This window comes from Dipteris shenzhenensis, chromosome 27 (genome assembly GCF_047967505.1).
Source record: "Dipteris shenzhenensis isolate YYH24624 ecotype China chromosome 27, Dip_SZ_1.0, whole genome shotgun sequence".
In the NCBI taxonomy this organism is placed as follows: Eukaryota; Viridiplantae; Streptophyta; class Polypodiopsida; order Gleicheniales; family Dipteridaceae; genus Dipteris; species Dipteris shenzhenensis.
In genome coordinates, this window is record NC_141622.1 from 1,722,014 (window position 1) to 1,744,487 (window position 22,474).

Consider the following 22,474-nt stretch of genomic DNA (forward strand, 5'->3'; position numbering starts at 1 on the left):
TTCACAGATGATAGAGATCCACACATAATCCGGGAGCTAGATGTAGCTGAGCTCGGGAGACTGCAGATGCCCCACAAGTGAGAGGATATGGACGACATCTACTTAAGCATGGAGCTATCCACGACCGGATCATCTACCACCATGCCAGCCACAAGGAGAGTGCCTCCCACGCCCCCGCTCGCCATGCTAGCCACAGGGAGAGCGCCTCCCACGCCCGTCCGCATTCAAATCCACTTTGACCGTGCCCTTGGCCCAATATATGTGAGTCACCTAGCTAGGGAGGTCCCGGTCCTACTTGGAGATGATATAGACCTCGCCAACGCCTTCAACACCCGTGTCTCAATGATACAGGACGTTGCTCTTAGATCCTTTCCACGACCCGATCCATGCGGATCCAAGATGGGAAGATGCCTCAAAACCCTTGGTTTGACGATGAGTGGCAGAGAGGCGAGAGCCTACCTCACATAGGACGGGCTTTGGGTCACCTGATGTCACTTGAGGCACATAGGATCTTCCAACGATTGATCGTAAGAGGTGGGCTTTCCTCACACATAGGATGGATGAGATTGTTAGATCTTTCCGAGGAGGAGACCCGACCAATGGATGGGGGTTTCTATTGGAAGGGAAGCCGCCTATTCCCATTATTGGCCCAGATATATGGCTTCTGGTTTGTTTGTACCGGGTTTGCTTACAGGCTACTTCTACACGCTGGTTCTGAGGGTTTTCTCGTCCCCCTTTCTCTTCTTTTTGGTTCTTGGGTCTTGTGCACTCTTTCCATCGCCAGAACCTCTCTTTTTTCTCTGATTTATAGTTCATCTTGGATCTTTTCCTGGTTTTTTCTCTTTTCCTCCTCGAGAACTTGTATTTTGTTCTCTCTAAATTTCTAAATATCTCTTTCCCCTTCTTCTCCTTGCAAATACACTATTTCCTTCTTCTTTGTGGGCTATTTTTCGGGACTGTTTTTTCTCTTTTATCACTTTACAGGTACCCCCTTTTTGGGTTCCATCTTCTTCAGAAGACATGGCTGAATACTTTTATGAAAAAACTTTTCAAAAGGATCGATTGGTTCAATGCAAAAAGCAAAAGCAAGCTGAGGGTCAGCATGGCCCTGTGCATGATTCTGTTGAAGCACAACTGGTTTATGATGTCATGCACGAAGGATTTGCAGACACAAGGAACGAGTGAAAAGACTCTGCTCCATCGGTTGGTCTCATGGTTGAAGTGGATGAAATCGTGGATCCAGTTAGAGAATATGCCAAAAATGCAGTCATTTTATTTTTCTCAGGTTGGATGCTACCTATTGCAGAGGTAGGCAACTGGTTGACCCGAACACTGGCTGGCTCATTTGTTCATAAGGTACACTATGCAGCCAGAGGCTTTTTTGAGGTCATCATGGTAGATGAGATTCACAGGCAAATGCTTTTGGAACATTCGCCACTCCTTTGTGGGCAGCAAATGGTGCACGTTTTGCCATGGTCCCCCACAAGGGATTATCAGGCTCTGATTTGACATCGATGTCCGGTCTGGGTTGAAGTTGTAGACTCCCCGCAATGCATGGCTTCACTCTTGCCTAAAATTGCAGCGACTTTAGGTAAAGTGGTTTGCCCACCGTGGCCTAACGGCAACTCTAATCGATTATGCATTCTCTGGGATACTGATAATCCCACACCGGACTCTTATTCAGTCACAGTGAACAATGTTGACATGGGAAGTGCATTTTACAAATTGAAATGGGGTTTATTTGCAGGGGCCTGCTTTGAATGTAAAAAATTTGGGCAAATGGCTTCACAGTGTCCACTAAGTCAGCATAAAATGCCTCCTGCTAATTTGCCTGCTCAGATGCCCGATAAGGATGCTTGTGCACCTATTGGAAATAAAAATAAAGGTAATAGACAATTTTTTGTGAATCAGGATAAAGGCAAAGCCCCAGTTGTTTCAAATGGGAGTGCTTCTTCCCCTTCGCTTCCTGCTATTCAACCCTCATTAAAAGGACCAAAAACTCCAATTGATGGATGGCAAAGTCCAAGAAAAGTTATTTCTGTTCGACGTCCTCCACCCCCTCGCACTTGGAATGGAGCATCTTCTAGTGGAAACTCTCCAGTGGTCAACTCAGGAATTGGAATCACATGGGCTGCAGTGACAGTGAGCAGAACCCTCTTCCCTGAAGAAGAGGTTGCTGCATTGTTGTCTACTCCTCAAGCGGATGTTTCTTCTCAGGGAAGAGGCCCTAACCCTGAGGTAGAAATGCAGGGTTGACATCCTGAAGGTTGCTGCTGTACATAACTGTTTTTTCCTATATATATCTGTAAATATGCTTGCTCATATCAAATGCTTTACATTAAATGTTCAGGGGATGTGCGACAGTAGGAAATGGAAATCTGTGTGGCTGTATATCAATCGATTTCAGCTTGATATAGTGGCATTACAAGAACACAATCAACATGTCTATGCAAGGAAGACCAGTCACTACTGCGGCTATGATATCTTTTATGCTGGGGAGCACTCTTTCTCGGGTGTAGTCATTTTGATTAAGCATGAGCTTCAGCCAGTTATTGCTTTAAATGACAATCAAGGCAGATGGATTATTCTTCTATGCATCGTTCAAGGCGAGGTGTTTGAATTTGCTTCTGTCTATGCACCTCAATCTTCTTGGGATAGAAGTACAATTCGGGATGCTATGCAACGATATCCATGCAGACATCATGCCTTCATATATGGGGATTTCATTAATGCTCCACAACAGGGTGACAATACAACATGAAATAGTCATATGTTAATCTTTGAAAGGCATTCATGGTCTCAATTACTGATTCATCTTGATTTGGTTGATCTTTGGAAGGAATTGCAGCCTTTGTCACCTTGATACACTTTTCAATATAATGCCCTTTCTTCTTATCAGGCACGTCTGGATCGTTGGTATAGTGTAGCCCCGCAACAAAATGATGATTTGACATGCAAAATGTGGGTTGACTATGCCTTTGTGCATTCAAATCATGCACCGTTATGGTTGAGGCTATCTTTTCATGATATCCCAGAGGATAGACTACCTCAAAGACGACATCTAATTGTGAACAATAGCTATTTGCAGCATGTTACTTACAAGGCACTGGTTACTAATGCCTATCAATCTCTGTCTTCTCAGAGCCACTTTGATATTGATAATGCATGGGATTCTTCTGTTTCCAAAATGCAAGTTGTAATTAGAGGTTATGGCAAGTCTTACATGAAGACTATGAGGAAAACTGTTGCTCAGGCTAAATTGACTTGCATGACCAAACAACACTATCGTCCTTTGTTCTTGCATAATCTAATAACTCAGTCACTTTCGTCCTTTGTTCTTGCATGACCAAACAACACTATGCCAAGCTAAACATTGTCTCCAAATCAATGATCATAGGAAACTTGCCAAATGGGAGACCAGAGCAAGACAAAGAGCTTTCACAAATAAAGGTTGTTCTTTCAAACACTTTTTTAAAAGCTTGCAAGAGATTAAAAACAAACATTTGCAGGGTGCTTATGCTTGATGGTTCATGGACTACATCATGGTCACAGCTTGCCTCTCTTTGTGTAGATCATTTCTTTCAGCAGTTTCGTTATGCAGATCCTCCTTCATAGCAGGTTTTGTGTGCAAGAAATTTGCTTTTACACCATGTTTCTCCTATTATCTCCACTACTCAGGCTTTGGAATTGGAGGAACCTTTTACTGAAAGGGAATTGTCAGATGCAATTAAATCCTGTGGTAGATGGAAATCTCCAAGATGGGATGGTCTTACAGTTGAGTTTTTCTTAGAATATTGGCCTCTTTTGAAGCATACTTTGCTGCATATGGTGAATTCTGCTTGGCAAAATCAGAAAATGCCAAACACATGGAAGAGAGGTCTTGTTAAACTCCTTCCAAAAAAGCAAATCTGTGAATCTTTGGATGATTGGAGACCTATCACGCTTATGCCAGTTATTTACATATTTACTACCAAAATGATTGTTGATCGAATAAAAGGTTATTTGCATGATGGGTTGCATCCTGTGCAATATGGTTTTGTTCCTTGTAGGCATATCACAGACAACATTGCTAATGCCTATGTTGGAATAGAATATGCCAAATATATGCAGCAAGATGTTCTACTATTGCAAGTTGATATTGCCAAAGCTTTTGACACTGTTCAGTGGGACTTTATTTCACAAACAATGCAGGCCTTGGGATTTGGCAAAAAAATACAGCAAATTATCAATTGGTTATATCAAGATAGTAAAGCTGCTTGCATACTTTCAGGGGATATTTCTACAACCTGGAGTCTTGGTGGTTCTATTCAGCAAGGCTGTCCCCTTAGTGCTTTACTATTTGCCATAGCCACTCATCCAATGCTTCAATATATGGACCATCTTTTGGACAATCGCTCAAGCATATGCTGATGATTCTTTCTTTACCCCGAAAAATACTCAGAGCGATCTCTCCTTGATTATGCAGGCTCTTTCCACATATGGCTTGGCTACTGGTTTTCATGTGAATTTTCAGAAATCCAAGCTCTTGCCGTTGCATGCTAAAGACTGACATAGTCTTTTGTGGCCTGGGGTTATTGTTCCACCTTCTCAATTGATTCGACATCTTGGCTATCCTCTAGGTTGGGGACTCACTGGTTCTCAACAAACTGATTGGGTGCTCACAAAGCTGAGGAAAAAACTTGAATATTGGAAGCTTGCAACTTGGCCATTACATGTTCGTTTGCGAATAACGCAATCCATTTTGATAGTATACATACAATTCTATCTGCCCCTCATCATGTTTAATAAGGCAGATCTGGTTTCCTTTATGTTTGCGATTATGGAGATTTTCTGGCGTTCAAAAACTGGCAAGAAAAGTCTCAGATTACTCTCTATGCATCGTCTCTGTTCTCCAAAGATGCACGGGGGTTTGAACATACTCAGTATTCAAGTGCATATACTTGCTCACAGGGGGAAAGTGATGTTGTAGTTTATGCAAGGGAATCAGCCTTTGGCTTTCATGATCCGCTCTCTTTTGTTGCATATTGATACTTCTGCTTTTGGGCATTGACAGCCTACATAGTGGGATTTTCTGTTTGGCTCTATTCAAGGCAAGATCAGAGGGTGCCCTTTTGTCTCTCGTTTGCTTCTTGATTGGAAGCATATTTTATCCCACTTGGACTGGAATGGCAGGGATTCTTTGTTGGGAAATTCCTTGAGGGCTGAGAATATTTATTGGTCCAAAGTATTCCACCCTCCTTTGGCTATATAAGAACCCAAGGGTTCTTATTTTATATCTTTCAAAGGTATTGCTTCTGTGGCGGATGTACTTCAGGATGATGGCACTCTTTTATCTTTTTCTGCGGCTGCTAGCAAGTATGGTTTGGGAGCTCATTATCATCCTTTATGGCACAAAATTTCAGAAAAGCTTTAACCTTTCTTGCTGGTACCTTGTTTGGAACTTCAGGATAGGCTTGAGGATTGGACTCTCCATTCTAGGATAGGCTTGAGGATTGGACTCTCCAGTCTTCCTCTTCTTTAGCCTTCTCTGTATAAAGTGTTGTCACCTCCGTCTTGGGTTTCTAACAGAGCCAATTTTGTTTGGCATATGAATCGCCCATCAATGTGGTGGAGAAAGCGGCTGCGTCTCCTTTGGCATTATAAAGTCCCTCTTCGGCAACAGTTTTTCCTGTGGCGAGTCCTACTTGGCATTTTTCCATTTGGACAGTTACTCGCGCAGAGACATATTGCCCCCGGCTGTTTGCCATAGATGTCTACATTCTGCTGAATCTGTTTCTCACATTTTTTGGCACTGTCCACATACTTGTGATTTCCTCGCTCTTATTCGTCAGGGACTTCAAGTGAGATTTCCTACTGTTACTTTTGGTAGGTTATTCTGGTTATTTGGTTTTCATCCCGCTAGATAGGGTTTTGATTTATTTATTTTTTGGGTGCGCTAGTGGGCACTTTGGACTCTATGGATGGACAGGAATCATACAGTCTTTGATGATCCTACTTTTCCATCTTTCGTTTTTTTCAAACGATCTCTGCGGCAATCGTTTTATGATTGCTTTCAGACTGATTTGATTGATCAATGTGGATATGGTTTATATTGAGATTTTCGGTTGAGTAGTAGTTACTCCGCTTTTGGAGTACCTATGAATGTAATTATTTCACAGCAATAAAATATTTCTTCTCACTAAAAAAAGTGTGTGTAGCGTGCATGCTTCTGTTGTGTGTGTGTGTGTGTGTGTGTGTAGAGAGTGTGTGTGTGTTAGTGTGTGTGTGTGTAGTGTGTGTGTGTGTGTGTGGTGGGTGTGTGTGTCTGTGTGTTGGGTGGAGACGAGCCTCACCTGCATCCCGTACAGACTCCCCGTCTGTCCGTACATCCGTACGGTAGCCGTACGTTCACCGTGCAGCCGTACGGTCTGATCCGCCTCTTCCCTGCGTAGCCTTTCGTAACTCTGCCTCTGTTTTCATCGTCTTGCCGTACCTTTTCTGAAACCTCTTCCAGACGTCCGTACATTTTCGTCCTTTTCCGTACAGCCTGGTTTCCCCGCCCAATTTTATTTCTCCGAACAGCTCTTGCGTGCCTTTTCAGTACCCCCATACCGCTCAGCTTCTTCCATACAGCCCCCTCCGTACAACCGTACTTTCCGTACAGTCCCTGCTTCTTCTTTCTTTCCGTTCAGCTCGCATCTCTAGCTTATTCTTTGTCCGTACAGCCCTTCTTTGCTCTGCCTTTCTTTCAATCCTGCCCTGCTTCTCTTCATGGAAGCTCAGTTCAAAAGCTACTCTCGTAAGGAGTCGACCCGGGACTCCAAAAGACAACAGGTTGATTTTTCTACTACAGATTCGGTCGACGCTCACTATGTCTTTGATATGCTTAAAGATGAATTTCAGTACAGCCGGAAGGAGTGGGCCAAACCTCCCCCGGCCATCAAATACAAGTTGAAGCTTCCATCATTGGTTGCTCCTCTTCGAAAATTCTCTCAGCAAGCAGTTATTATCTTCTTCCCAGGAAAGCTACCTTCAGCAAATGATGTGGCTCAATGGGTTCAGGCATTGTTGGGAGGCTGCTTTGTTGAAGGGGCATATTTTGCTTCTAGGGGTTTTTACGAGGTGCACTTTTCAGATGCCTCATATCGCCAGCAGATTTTGGAGATGTCGCCCCTTTTCTATGGCAGACAAATGGTGCATGTCATGCCATGGTCGCCAAATAAAGATTACCACAGCCTCATTCGACATCATTGCCCCGTATGGGTTGAGGTAGTGGATTTTCCAGACTATATGAGGGCTGAGTTACCAAGTTTGGCAGCCTCTTTGGGGCAAGTTGTTTGCCCACCCCGCCCTTCGGGTAATCGCAATCGCTTTTGTATTCTTTGGGATACAGATCACCCAACCCCTCCTTCCATTGCGGTAGAAGTGGAGGATGTTCCCCTTGGTGAAAAATATTTTGACTTGAAATGGGGAGTTTTTGCAGGTGCTTGTTTCACATGCCATAAGTTCGGCCACTTAGCCTCACAGTGTCCTGCAGTTCTGCATCAGCTTCCTCCCACAGCTATTGCTCCAGAAAATACTCCCCCTCCGACTTATGCCTCGGGGTCTAAGGCAATGCCTACTAAACTGGGTGATGTGGCTCTCAAATCTGTCCCTTCCAAAGAAAATGTACTTCAGGTTTCAGCTAAGCAAAAGGATAAGGGTAAAGGCAAAATTTCAGAATCTCATGTCCCTCCCCAGGGTGCCTGGCAGCAACCCAAAAAGGTTTTTGCTCTCAAACCACGTCCACTACAATCTCGCCATTGGGATGCTTCAATTTCTACCCCTGGTCAGACCTCTTCCCCTGCTGACAGCCTTGCTTCTCAACTGTGGGTTGATGTGCTAAAAAGAGGCATCCCTGTATGTGATAATGATGAGGATCATAGAGCTAATGATCCAGGAGCCCAGGTGGATGTTGATGTCATGGCTGAGGCCTGACAGTTTACACTCTATTCTGCCTTTTGGTTTGACTGTACATATCTTTTATGTCTACTTCAATTACTTGCATTACATACAATGTTCAGGGTCTTTGCAATGCCAATAAGTGGAGACTCTTCTGGCATTATGTACATAGAATGCATCCCGATGTGATCTCCTTACAAGAACACAATCAACATTTCTTGGCTGGTCAGCAAGGCCACTATGCTGGTTATGATATTTTTTATGCTGGTACAATGCACTTTTCGGGGGTTTGCATGCTTGTAAAACATGATATACAGCCCACGGTGGCCCACAATGATCCTCAGGGTCGATGGATGGTGATCAGGTGCACCTGGCAGGATACTCTCTATGAAATAGCATCTGTTTATGCCTCACAAACTTCTGCGACTAGAGCTCAAATGTGGGACTCCCTCAAACAATATCCATGGCTTTCCAATGCTTTTTTGTGTGGAGACTTTAACAATTCGCCTGCCTCCCAAGATAATACTACTCATCGCTCTCACATGATCCCCACTGAGTTCCGACATTGGGAAGATATGCTCTCATCTCTGCATGCTGAAGATCTATGGCTCTCAACAAGGGACACAGATATGGGTTATACATATCATCACAATGCTTTTAATCATTACTGGGCTCGACTTGACAGATGGTATTTGCTGCATGCTCAGCAGTATGCTGATTTCACATGTACATTGCGGATTGATCACTCCCTCCTGCTATCTGATCATTTCCCAGTATGCTTGACATTATCGATAGCACGTCTGACAGATGATATGCCTTTTTTTGGTCATCGCTTGCTCCATGTTAATAGTGCCTACTTGCTTCATCAACAATTTCAGAACATGGTGAGAGTGGCTGTCCGTCCCCTCCTCTTACATGCTCAGGAGGATATGGATTTTGCTTGGATCAGCCTTGCTCATCGTTTACAGGCTGTTATTCAAGACTATGGACGGAGTTACATGGAAAACCTTCGGCTCAAGATAAAATGGGCTCAATCCCACAAGCAGCAAATGGATGCAATCAGTTCTCATAGGCAGCTTACTTCTTCTGAACAGGATTCTTGTGCTTATGCGGTTCATATCATCCATCAAAATGATCTTCGCAAATTAAAGAAGTGGCAAATTCGAGCTCGTATGAAACCCCTTTTGGATAAGGGCTGCTCCTCCAAAGCCTTTTTTAAAAGTCTCCATGCGGATAGGCGAAAGGAGGATATTTGCAGGATCAAGAAAGCTGATGGCACCTGGACCACTTCCAAATCAGACTTGGAATTGCAATGTTCTAGTCACTTTCAGCAGCTCCTTTCCTCTCAACCTGATCATTTGATGCAAGTAAATGCAGCCAGATCTCAATTTCTTATGCATGTTCAGCCCATAGTATCTCGGGAACAGGCCCATGCATTGGAGCAGCCTTTTATGCTTAGTGAACTGGAAGATGCTTTGAGTCATCTACGCAAAAGCAGCTCCCCTGGTTGGGATGGACTGACTGTTGAATTCTTCCGTGCATTTTGGGGTGATCTCAAGAATACTCTCCTTCTAATGATCAATCATGCTTGGGCAGAACAATCTCTACCTCCATCCTGGAAACATGGCCTAGTAAAATTGATTCCCAAAAAAAGGTTGTGTGAGACGATGGCTGATTGGCGGCCTATATCCCTCATGCCTGTCATTTACAAACTCATTGCTAAAATGATTGTCCTCAGGGTTCGCTTCCTCTTGCAAGCAGGACTTCATCCTAGGCAGTATGGGTTTGTCCCCAGAAGGCAGATCACTGACAATATCTCCAATGCCTTGCTTGCGATTGAGTATGCCAAATATTCTAAACAAGATGTTCTCATTCTGCAAGTAGACATTGCGAAAGCTTTTGATACTGTCCATTGGGATTTCATCTCTCAAACTATGCAAAAATTGGGATTTGGCTTTCGACTTGTCCACATCATTTACTGGCTTTATTCTCATGCCACTGCACAGTGCTTGCTTGGTGGTGGGTTGTCAAGAACCTGGACTATGACTCGCTCAGTGAGACAGGGTTGCCCTCTTAGTTCCTTACTGTATGCCATTGCTACCCATCCGTTACTCTTGCATATGGACTATCTGGCAGATACAGGACAGCTTCATGGTTTGCAAATTCCAGGGGCACAGTCTTTTCTTGCACGGGCTTATGCTGATGATTCATTCTTCATGCCAAGGAATTCTCAAAGTGATCTTTCTCGTTTGATGCATACACTGAATGATTTTGGCATAGCTGCTGGACTGCATATCAATTTTCAGAAATCCAAACTTCTAGCTTTGAAAGAAGCTGATTGGCATGCACTGTTTTGGCCAGGCCACATTATCTCTTCCCTTACTATTGTCAGACATCTCGGATACCCCATTGGCTGGAATATTACTCCGCAACAACAGCTCAAATGGGTGCTTCAAAAGATCAACAAGAAGCTGGAATACTGGCATTTGTCCACTTGGCCTCTACATGTTCGACTCCGGATAGTACAGTCCATCATTATGGCATATGTGCAATTTTATTTGCCTCTTCTTCCTTGGTCTTTCAAGCATTTGGCCTCTTATATGTCCCAAGCTATGGAGATATTTTGGAAAAGCAAATCTCTTAAAAAAGCTTTGCGACTACTACCTATGCAGTCTATTTGTTCACCCAAGACTCATGGGGGCTGAATATTCTCAATCTCCAGGTTCATATGTTGGCAAGAAAGAGCACTATGATTGCTGATTTTTTTCAGCAAAAACAACCATGGGCTATTATGTTAGCAGCTATGTGTGGAAACATGGCTTCCCATGCATATGGGCATTGGATTACAGATCACTGGGAAGCAGTTTTATCTACCTTTCAGGGAAAAATTCCTGGTTGCCCTGTTTCTACTGCTTTTCTTCATGATTGGAAGAGAATTCTTTCATATGCAAAATGGACAGGTGCTTCCTCTCATCATGGCAATTCTTTTCGATTGGAAAGCATCCATTGGAGCAAGGTGTTTGCATCGCCTCTCGCTTTACAGGCACCTATCAAAGCATATAATCTCATGAAATTGGGCATAAGATTTGTTGGTGATGTTGTGGATCAACAAGGCTATACACTTTCATTTCCACAAGCTTGCAGGACATTCTCCTTGGGTCTGCATCATAGATCCATTTGGAGAACACTTTCAACTATGTTGCAGCCATTTGTTCCGGTTCCTCCACTGTTTGCACAGGACAGATTAATGGACTGGAATTTGACTTCCATACCTCCTGCTACACATACACTCTCGATACACAATCTGACTTCCTCGAAGGTTTACAGATTTCTTCTTCCACAGCCATGGATTGACAAGCATGCCAACACTCTTTGGAATTTGGATAGGCCTTTATCTTGGTGGCAATCCCGTCTCATGAAAATCTGGAAAACCAAATTGCCATTGAAACAGAGGCTTTTCTTTTGGAGATGTATAGTGGGAGCCTTTTCCATTGGGGTGAAATTGGCAGCTCGCCGCATTGCTTCTCCTTTCTGCCCCCGTTGCTCTCATCCCCGCGAGACAGTTCCTCACTTATTATGGTTTTGCCCGCACTCTCGCACATTGATCACTCATGTTTCTCATTTACTGCGGCTTCGGTTCCCTTCTATCAGATTTGGGAAACTTTTCTGGATGTTTGGATGCTGCTCATCTCAGATGTCTTCATTACTCCTTTTCTTTCATTGGACTCGCTTTTGGGTATTATGGACCATCTGGACACAGAGACTGCATTCTAGGATGGGTCAACAGTTTCCTCAGGCATATATTTTCTTCAGAATGTCCCTTAAGCAGTCTTTACATGACAGTCTTGCTGCAAGGGATTTGGATGCTACTTGCCTTGAAGTGTTCTCTACTTGTTTTTGAGTTCTTCTATCGGGCTCTCTTTCGGAGTTCTTTGCTAGTGTGTGGGAGACTTCCCATATTGTAAATTCATGAGCATATAAATACAATGGATTTTACCAAAAAAAAAAAAAGTGTGTGTGTGTGTGATCCAATGATCTCAGAAAGCTTGCTAAATGGGAAACTCGATCTGGACAACGGGCATTTTTGGATAAAGGCTACTCTTCCAAGTAATTTTTTAAGAGTTTACACTACAAAAGACAGGCTGCCAATATCTGTCGGATCCGGATGCCTAATGGTTCTTTGTCAACATCTCGTTCAGAGCTTGCTGATTTATGTGTGCAGCACTTCTCCACTCATTTTGGGCATCTGGATACTCTTTCTCCTCGGGTCGTGTCTGCACGTCAACTTCTTTTGCAGCATATTCATCCAATTTTGTCTGATGCTCAGGCTTTGGAACTTGAACATCCCTTCACTGAAAGGGAATTGTCTGATGCACTGAGATCCTATGGCAGATGGAAATCTCCAGGATGGGATGGTCTCACTATTGAATTTTTTCTTGCATTCTGGGATCTTCTTAAATTCACCTTGCTGCAAATGGTAAATATAGCATGGCAAAATCAGCAGATGCCTGTGTCATGGAAAAAGGATCTTCTCAAGCTGATTCCAAAAAAGCAGCTGTGATTCACTTGGTGATTGGAGGCTAATCACGCTCATGCCAGTCATTTACAAGATCATTGCCAAAATGGTGGTTGATCGTATTAAAGGTTATTTGCATGATGGGTTGCATCCCTCCCAATATGGCTTTGTTCCACGTCGCCATATCACAGATAACATTGCCAATGCTTATATTGGAATTGAATATGCCAAATACACGGAGCAGGATGTTCTACTCTTGTAGGTAGATATTGCAAAAGCCTTTGACACAGTTCAATGGGATTTCATCTCGCAAACTATGCGAGCTTTGGGGTTTAGACAAAAAATGCAGCAGGTTATTTACTGGCTTTACAGAGATAGCAATACGGCTTGCATTATTTCTGGGGATATCTCTGATGAGTGGACTCTTCATTGTTCGGTCCGCAGGGATGTCCTCTCAGTGCTTTACTGTATGCCATTGCTACTCATCCTACGCTGCAATATATTGATCATCTTGTCGCTATAAGATCACTTCATGGCTTGGCATTGGATGCTAATCGCAGCATGGTTGCTCAAGCTTATGCTGATGATTCTTACTTTACCCCATAGAATACGCCCCATGATCTTGGAGCCTTGATGCAGGCCCTCTGTTTATGGTTTGGCAACTGGTCTTCATGTTAATTTTCAGAAGTCTAACCTGCTCCCTTTGCATTCCAAAGACTGGCATAGTCTATTATGGCCCGGGGATATTATTCCACCGACTCGGTTTGTTCGTCATCTTGGTTACCCTTTGGGGTGGGAACTCACTCGCCGACAACAAAGTGATTGGGTTTTGGCTAAGCTTCGAAAAAAGCTTGAGTATTGGAAACTGGCAACCTGGCCTTTGCGCGTTCGTCTTCGAATAGTGTAGTCCATCCTTGTGGCATATATTCAATTTTACTTGCCATTGATCATGTTAACTAAGGCAGATCTTACATCTTTCATGTCTGTCTTTATGGAACTCTTCTGGCGATCCAAACATGGCAGAAAAAGTCTCAGGCTGCTTTTGATGCATCACATTTGTTCTCCCAAGATGCATGGTGGATTGAACATCATGGATATTCATGTGCATATTCTTGTCCACAGGGGGAAAATGTTGCTGCAACTTTTGCAAGGTGATCAGCCTTGGGCTCTTATGATTAGGACTCTGGTCACTCATATAAGTATTTCTGCGTTTGGTCATTGGCAACTCGATCAGTGGGATTTCTTTTTTTGCTGCATTGATGGCACTTTGCGTGGATGCCCTTTTGTCTCCTGCTTGCTTCTTGACTAGAAGCATGTTCTTTCTCATCTTGAATGGAATGAACGGCAATCTTTGCCTGGGAATTTTTTGAGAAAGAAAGAAAGAAAGTTCATTAAAGTCTTCGGAAGACCGATGGGTCTATGAGACTGTGAAAATCCTGATACAACGAGCTGTGGTAGTGGAGCTACTAAACGAGCATCCATACCAATGCAAAATGCAAAATGCAAAAAATGCAAAAAATGTAGAATGGCAGTACTAAGTCCTAAGTACAACATAGTCATGTTGATGGTCGACTATATATCAATCTCAGCATCATCATCAATATCATCATCATCCCCAGCAACAGCAAGATATCAGGATGGATGAGGCAGTGGAGGCATGAAGTCGGCAATAGAGTGCTGTCGGCCACTCAGAGGTGCGGTCCTGGCACGTCTCTTGGTCGTAGCTCTACGTCTAACCAGGGCTATTGTGACCCCCGTCGGTCGGGCTCCAACTCTAAACAAGGAGGGGATGTCTCCAAGTGTGATCTGTGTGTCGACCCTCTGTCTGAGCTGTTGGGTCACGGTCATGTCAAGGCCTCGTCTCGTTGGGATCCATGTGATCTAGCTGAAAGAACTCCGTGATAGAACTCTGAAAGGGATCAACCGAGGAAGAAGTCTGCTCCTGTCTCCGTGCTCGGAGTATCCTCTCACGGTGTCTAAGTGCCTCATGAATGAAACCTGCCAAACACCGCTGGTCTGGGTAGGAGAGGAAATGGGCTAAAATCCCATAACTATCTCTGAAGAGGCAGTGGAAACGTCCTCGGATCTCATAGTACACAGGACACCTGAAGATGAAATGCTCCTCTGTCTCATTGGGGTCCAGCTGAAAGCATTTACTGGTCGAAAGTCTTTCAGCCTCCCTTGGCTTTATAGGAACCTCCACGTTCCTACTTTGTCTCGTTTAAAGGCATCACCTCGGTTGCTGATGTTATAGATTATGCTAGTACTGTGCTCCCCTTTTCTCTAGCAGCCACTACATATGGATTGGGCTCTCATTATCGTCCTTTGTGGTGACAAATTACTTCTATGCTTTCGTCTTTTGTTTCGATTCCTCCTTTGGAACTTCAGGACCGGCTGGAAGATTGGACTTTGACTTCTCCAGGGTCCTCTTCTCGACTTTTGAGGCTATCTCAGATAACTATACATGCATTGTATAAAATCCTTTTGCCTCAACCTTGGGTTTCAGAGAGAGGTGATTCTGTTTGGCGAATGCATCGCCCAGCCAAGTGGTGGAGGAAAAGATTACATCAACTTTGGGCCTATAAAGTACCGCTTCGGCAACAGGCTTTCTTTTAGCGAGTTCTTTTGGGAGTGTTTCCATCTGGACAGCTATTAGCTCATCGACACATTGCTCCTGCACTTTGCCATAGATGTTTTGCTTCTTCGGAGACTGTGCCTCACTTGTTTTGGCATTATCCGTCCTCTTATGAGTTTTTTAATATGCTTTGACAGCGCCTGTGAGCGAGATTTCCATTTGTTCGGTTTGGGAAGTTCTTCTGGCTATCTGGGTTTCATCCATCTAGACGAGAGTTACATCTTTTCTTCGTTTGGGTTCGCTACTGGGCACTATGGACTTTATGGACATATCGGAATTGTAAAGTCTTTGGTGATCCTACTTTCTCTCTGTTTGGTTTTTTTAGGCGTTCTCTGCAGCAATCTTTCTTTGATTGCTTGCAGACCCGCTGCACAGATCATGAGGTCTTTTTGGCATATATTGAAATTTTCAATTGATGTAATTGTAGCACCCTTTTTTGAGGTTGCTACTCATATAATATAATCAATCAAAGATTTCACCCCAAAAAAAATGTGTGTGTGTGTGTGTGTGTGTGTGTGTGTGGTACTCTTGATTATCCAATGTATAATCAATGGAGAGATTTTTGAAATAGGCTCCTTGTATGCCTCTCAAAATTCAGCTTCTAGAGCTCAAATGTGGGACTCCATCAAGCAATATCCTTGGTCTTCAAATGCTCTCCTTTGTGGTGACTTCAATAATTCTCCTCACTGGAAGGACAATACCACGCATAAATCCCATATGCTGCCCTCTGAAATCCAGCAATGGGAACATATGACTTCATCACTTCAATTTGCAGATTTATGGACAGCAACTCACCCTTCAGTTATGGGATTTACATATCATCATAATGCTTTTACAGAATATTGGGCCAGGCTTGATAGATGTTATCTTATTCATGCTCAGCAATATGATGAATATACATGTCAAATGTGGACTGATTATTCTCAACAACTATCTGATCACGCTCCACTTTGGCTCACCCTTTCATTTGGAATGCCTTTGGATGACATGCAGCTCTCTTCAGTCAGACATTTACAGGTCAATCAATTATATCTTTCTCATGAAAAATTCCAGCAAATGATCAGACTGGCTTGCAGGCCATTGTTATCCCATGCTCAGGAGGATCTGGACTTTGCTTGGAACTCTTTTGTACATCGTATTCAAAATGTCATTAAGGAATATGGAAGATGGTACATGGCAGAAACCAGGCAGCATATCCAGTGGGCAAAATCATACAAGCAGTATTTGGTAGAGATTAGCCATCAAAGGTCTCTATCTGCTTCTGAGCAGCATTTATTGTCTTGTGCTTCCTCCATAATTGATGCCAATGATAAACGCACGCTTTCCAAATGGGAGACCAGGGCTAGAGTTAAACCTATGCTAGATAAGGGTTGTTTCTCGAAATCTTTCTTTCAGAATTTACATGCACATAGACAAAGTCAATCTATCATGAGGGTTAGGAAACCTGATGGTCTTTGGACCCAAACTTTATCTCAGCTAGAAAAACAATGTCTGGATCATTTTCAGCTTCTTTTTTCTCAGCCATCTTCTTCTACACCTCAGGTTGCATTGGCTCGGAACAGATTTATTGAGCTTGTTTCTCCTATTGTTTCTTTGCAAAAAGCTTCAATGCTGGAAATGTCTTTCTCAGATATTGAATTGGATGAAGCCCTCAAGCATTTGGGTAAACATAAATCCCCTGGCTGGGATGGTTTGACGGTTGAATTTTTTATAGCCTTCTGGGAAGGGTCCATTTTTGAAGTTTATTAATGTAGCCTGGCAGCATCAACATTGTCCCTCAGCTTGGAAGCATGGTCTGGTTAAGCTTGTGCCCAAAAAACCTCTATGTGAGACAATGGATGACTGAAGGCCCATCACTTTGATGCCGGTTATATACAAACTTATTGCTAAAATGTTGGTACATCGGATAAAGGATATCCTTCATGATGGACTTCATCCCAGGCAATATGGTTTTGTTCCAAGACGGCATATACATGACAATATCTCTAATACTCTCGTCGCAATGGAATATGCAAAATATTCAGCTCAAGATGTTTTGGTCATGCAGGTGGATGTGGCAAAGGCATTTGATACGGTACAGTGGGATTATGTCTCTCAAATCATGTTTAAACTTGGTTTTGGGTCAAAGCTAATTAATGTCATATATTGGCTTTACTCAGATTCCACTGCACAATGCTTTATAGGGACTCATTTGTCTGAGTCTTGGACTCTGGAACGATCAGTTCGACAGGGATGCCCTCTCAGTGCTTTGCTCTATGCTATTGCTTCACATCCTTTGCTTCTTTATATGGATCATCTGGTTGATACAAGACAGTTAGTGGGGCTTCAGATTTCTGGTTCACGACCTTTCATTGCACATGCTTATGCAGATGATTCATTCTTCATGCCAAAGAACAGTCCTTTGGAGCTTCGCCTATTGATGGATACCCTTTCAGATTTTTGGTTGGCAGCTGGTCTTAAAATTAATTTTCGGAAATGAAAACTCTTGCCTCTCAAGCTATGTGATGACTTGAAATGCAGCATCTAGCTGTAAAGGGGGTGTCCCAAATGCAGCCTGAATGATCTGGTGAGGAATGGATGGCTTACCACGAATCATCCGTGATAACATGAGAACTTGTAGTCACTCCACACGGGCCCACTTTGGATCTGTATCCCTGCTGGGCGAACCAACGAGTCAAAAAGCAACCCCTTGGTACGTGGATCTTGAAAGTGCGAGTGGAAGCACTGCCTCTCTAGTTTGGCCAATGAAGCATACCCTTTGCTCAAGAGTGCCTGCATCGCGGGTCTCATAGTGAAGATGGGTCCGAAAAAGATAATCTCAAGATAAGTGTATGATGAAACTATCTCAACACGTGATCCATCAAATGTGAACTGCTCCTGGCGCATGATAGCTCAAGATGTATTGAAGATCATGACCTTGGTTTTACCGAGGTTGACCTTCAAATCATGAGACTCACAAAAGGACTGTAGTGCGTCAAGGTGTCTCTGGAGCTCCTTTGCTGAGGAAGACAAGAGAGCCACGTCATCTGCGTACAGCAATATCTAGATCAGCGTTCCCGCAAGAGAGCAACCTTTTCCCCCCTGTGTGTGCATCACTGTCTCAAGCTTGTCAATATAGAGGCCAAACAAGGAAGGCGATAAAGGACACCCTTGTTTGACCCCGATAGTACTCATGATCTCGTTTGTCCACCCAGATCCTGCTCGGACTCTGCCTGAAACTCTCATAAAGTGCCATGATAGCCCAAATGATTTCGTGGTCATAACCCAAGTCCTAGAGGCGCCGTATGAGGCGGGCTCTCGGAACCGTGTCAAATGCCTTCCGAAAATCAACAAAGCAACAATAAATCCTTTGCTTCCGTGCCTCGTGCCCTCGCCTCCTCGATGATACATCTGAGCGTGAGAATGTGGTCCATGGTTCAATGATCACGCCGGAATCCGGCCTGTCCTGTTGCTCTAAGTCCTCGACACTCTGCCAATCTGCTAACCTCGGAATCAAGTACTGATGCATAAACCTTGGACATGACCTGTCCAATCATAATGGTCCTGTAGTTCTCCGGGCTCATGGGATCCCCTGCCTTGTGGATGGGTGAGATAGTGTTAATGGTCCAGGTGCGTGGAAACCCCAAACGAAGAGCTTCATTAAAGAGCTTTGCTAAGATTGGGGCTAGGAGGTTAATTCCATATGCAATGATCCCATTGGTTGGAAAATCAGAAATAAGCAACAAATATCATGGGTGTTAAACAAAATTCAGGACAAATTAGAATATTGGAAGATCTCCACTTGGCCCCTGCATGTACGGCTTTGAATTGTCCAGTCCATTGTTCTAGCTTATGTCCAGTTCTACCTTCCTCTATTACATTGGTCATCTCGAGATCTCACTTATTTTATGTCTCAAGCCATGGAGATTTTTTGGAAAACTAAGCTTCATAAAAAAGCTTTAAGGTTGCTCAAAATGGACTTGCTTTGCTCACCAAGAATGCATGGTGGTTTGAATATAATAAACATCAAATTTCATGTGTTGGCAAGAAAGATCACTATGCTCAAGACATTTTTTCAACAAGAGCAGCCTTGGTCTATCATGTTGGCAATTTTGTGTGGTCAGATGCGCACAAATGCTTATGGACATTGGCTAGTTGATCCATCGGAAGTAGTACTTGGCAAATTTCAAGGTAAAATCCTTGGTTGTCCATTTTCTACTTCCTTGATTCAGGATTGGAAGAAGCAAGTTCTCTCTCACATCAAATGGTCTCCCCATCCTGCTTCTACAGCTTCCTCACTTAGAGTGGAAAGCATTCATTGGAGTGCTGTGTTTTCCTCTCCCCTTGCTGTGCAACAACCAATCAGAGCTTACAATCTTATGAAATTGGGCATCCGGTTCATTGATGATGTGGTAGATACGCAAGGACATATTCTCTCTTTTCCGGTAGCATGTCGACAATACAATCTTGGGATGCATCACAGACCTATTTGGAAAGCTATTGCTGATCTCTTACTCCCTTTGGTTCCGATTCCAACATTGAATGTAAGAGACATGCTTCAAGATTGGCACCTTCAGTCTTCAAGTCCAAGAATATCCTCTCGGCCTTTGCATTTATTGACTTCTATACAGGCTTATCGATTGATATTACCTCCTCCTTGGATTGCTCATCATGCTAATTCTCTATGGCATCTGAATAAGTCATTAGCCTGGTGGAAAGGAAAATTGCAATTGATATGGAAGTTGAAAATGCCATTGAAGCAGAGACTCTTTCTATGGAGATGCATTGTTGGTATTCTTCCAGAGGGAGTGAAATTGGCTCAAAGAAGGATTGCCTCACCTCTTTGTCCAAGATGTCACCATATTCCGCATTTATTGTGGTTTTGTCCATATTCAAGAGATCTTCTAGACAAGATCTCCTATTTCTTATCTCTCAGATTTCCTGCACACAGGTTCTTCAGGTTTTTCTGGATGTATGGCAAACTATTAGCTTCTTTGTCACAGTATTCTCTTTTCTTTCAATGGATCAGATACTGGGCCTTATGGACCCTGTGGCTGCAGCGAAATCATGCATATCTGAATTCTCCCCTTCAGTACCCTTATGAGTTCTTCTGAGTCTCATTGCGGCAGTCTTTATATGATGCCTTACATGAGGAAGATTTGGATGTTTCTTGTATTCAGCTTTTCTTTTACTGCTTCTGATGGATAGGGCATTGGCTCTTTTCTCGAGCACTGCCCTGATGTAAATGAATGTTTCATAATATAATTTTCTTGGTTTCACAAAAAAAAATAAAATTGTGTGGTACTCAAGATATGGATGTACCCCTTGCAAAGGGCATTTTACAGGATGATATGCATGCTCTCTCTCAGGATGCTGCCCCTGCTCTTACTCATATTGATCCTCAAAATGAAGCTCAAATGCTAAACCCTGCTTTATCAGATGCAGCTTTTTCATCGGAAGATACAGATGTTGATTTAGCTTCTCTGCCTTTGATGCCTATGCCAGAGTTTTATTCTGTTCGGGATGCAGAAGTATCTTTTTTACTGGAATCTTTTCATCCCATGTTACAACAGGTTTTTGACCCTCTGATTCAAAAATTTCGGGTACCAGCCTATATCAAGAAGAATCACAAGGGCAAAAAACAGCTTGCTTTTATTGATGGTGTGGTTTCATCACTGCATTAGTTTTTATAGAGCAACAATTTGAAGCTGGAGGATGCCGTGTTTGATCCTCCTCCAGCTTGATATGTCACTTTTTACTTGGCTACCTCATGACTTTTGCTCTGAGGTTTTACTTGTAAAAACTTTTTCCTTGTACGTATTGGTGGGTTTTTACCTCTTTTGAGGTTTCCTGCACAGAAATATAAAGATTTCACTAAAAAAAAAAAGTGTGTGTGTGTGGTGAGAGAGAGCTGAGGAGCGCGATCGTGCCATCCCCGCAAGCTCGTCAAGGTCCAGTGCCTTCCAGCCACCATCGTGACCTTTGCAGCCTCCCATACCACTTGTACGGCTACCCGTACAGGTCATACGGCTGTTCCGTACAGGTTCCAGCCTGCCTCAGCTGTTCTGTACAGGCCCGCATCTACTGCTGCTCTTCCGTACCTATTGTACAGTCTCCTAGGTGTGTATGCACTGCTCGCGGTGTGTTTGTGTGATCCCAGTGTGTGTGGTGAGTGTGACTGAGTGAGAGAGGAGAGGAGAGGAGAGATTTCAACCTGCTTCAGGCCCCTTCCTGTCGTACAAGCTGTACCTTCTCGCAGCCCCTTTTTGACCTCCCTGCATGTCCGTACAATGTGTATGGACTGTTGCTGCTGGTCTCTGCTGTACCTGCGGGCCTTGGGAAGTGCATCCGTCGCTAATTTTGATTTCACACTTGCTGCTGCATATCGATTTGGGTCCCCCTTCACTCCTTTTGCCGTTTTTTGTTGCTCATTTTCTTGTCTTTCTTATCCTTGCTGCTTTGCCCTTTCTCTATTGTGATCTGGGTTGATTTTGGGGTAAGTTTTCACCTCTTTGTGAACTTGTCTTTTCTTCTCTCTAAATCCCTAAATATCTCTTTCCTCTTCTTCTCCTTGCAAATACACTATTTTCTTCTTCTTTGTTGGCTGTTTTTCGGGACTGTTTTTTCTCTTTTATCACTTTATAGGTACCCCTTTTTGGTTTCCTTCTTCTTCAGAAGACATGGCTGAATACTCTTATAAAAAAACTTTTCAAAAGGATCGATTGGCTCAATGCAAAAAGCAAAAGCAAGCTGAGGGTCAGCATGACCCCGTGCATGATTCTGTTGAAGCACAACTGGTGTATGATGTCATGCATGAAGGATTTGCAAACACAAGGAAAGAGTGGAAAGACTCTGCTCCATCGGTTGGTCTCATGGTTGAAGTGGATGAAATTGTGGATCCAGTTAGAGAATATGCCAAAAATGCAGTCATTTTGTCTGATGCCACCTGCTGTAGAGGCAGGCAACTGGTTGACCCGAACACTGGCTGGCTCATTTGTTCGTAAGGTACACTATGCAGCCAGAGGCTTTTTCGAGGTCATTTATGGTAGATGAGATTCACAAGCAAATGCTTTTGGAACTTTCGTCACTCTTTTTTGTGCAGCAAATGATGCATGTTCTGCCATGGTCCCCCACAAGGGATTATCAGGCTCTGATTCGACACTCTGATTCGACATCGATGTTCGGTTTGGGTTGAAGTTGTAGACTTCCCGCAATGCGTGGCTTCACTCTTACCTAAAATTGCAGCAACTTTAGGCAAAGTGGTTTGCCCACCCCGGCCTAATGGTCTAATCGATATTGCATTCTCTGGGATACTGATAATCCCACACCGGAGTCTTACTCAGCCACGGTGAACAATGTTGACATGGGAAGTGCATTTTATAAATTGTTGTTTTGAATATATAAAATTTGGGCACATGGCTTCC

General features: G+C 43.4%; 2 protein-coding genes across 2 annotated transcripts in view; both read left to right on the plus strand.

The window, feature by feature from the left end:
* NODGS (nodulin/glutamine synthase-like protein) overlaps positions 1-22,474 on the plus strand; it is a 136,469-nt gene that overhangs the window by 82,953 nt on the left and 31,042 nt on the right. The window lies entirely within an intron of this gene.
* LOC147883720 (uncharacterized) lies at positions 1,813-22,245 on the plus strand. The gene is made up of 3 exons (XM_087398810.1): positions 1,813-1,885; positions 7,001-7,590; positions 22,153-22,245. Exons 1-3 carry the CDS (start codon positions 1,813-1,815, stop codon positions 22,243-22,245), a joined length of 756 nt encoding a protein of 251 aa, XP_087254936.1.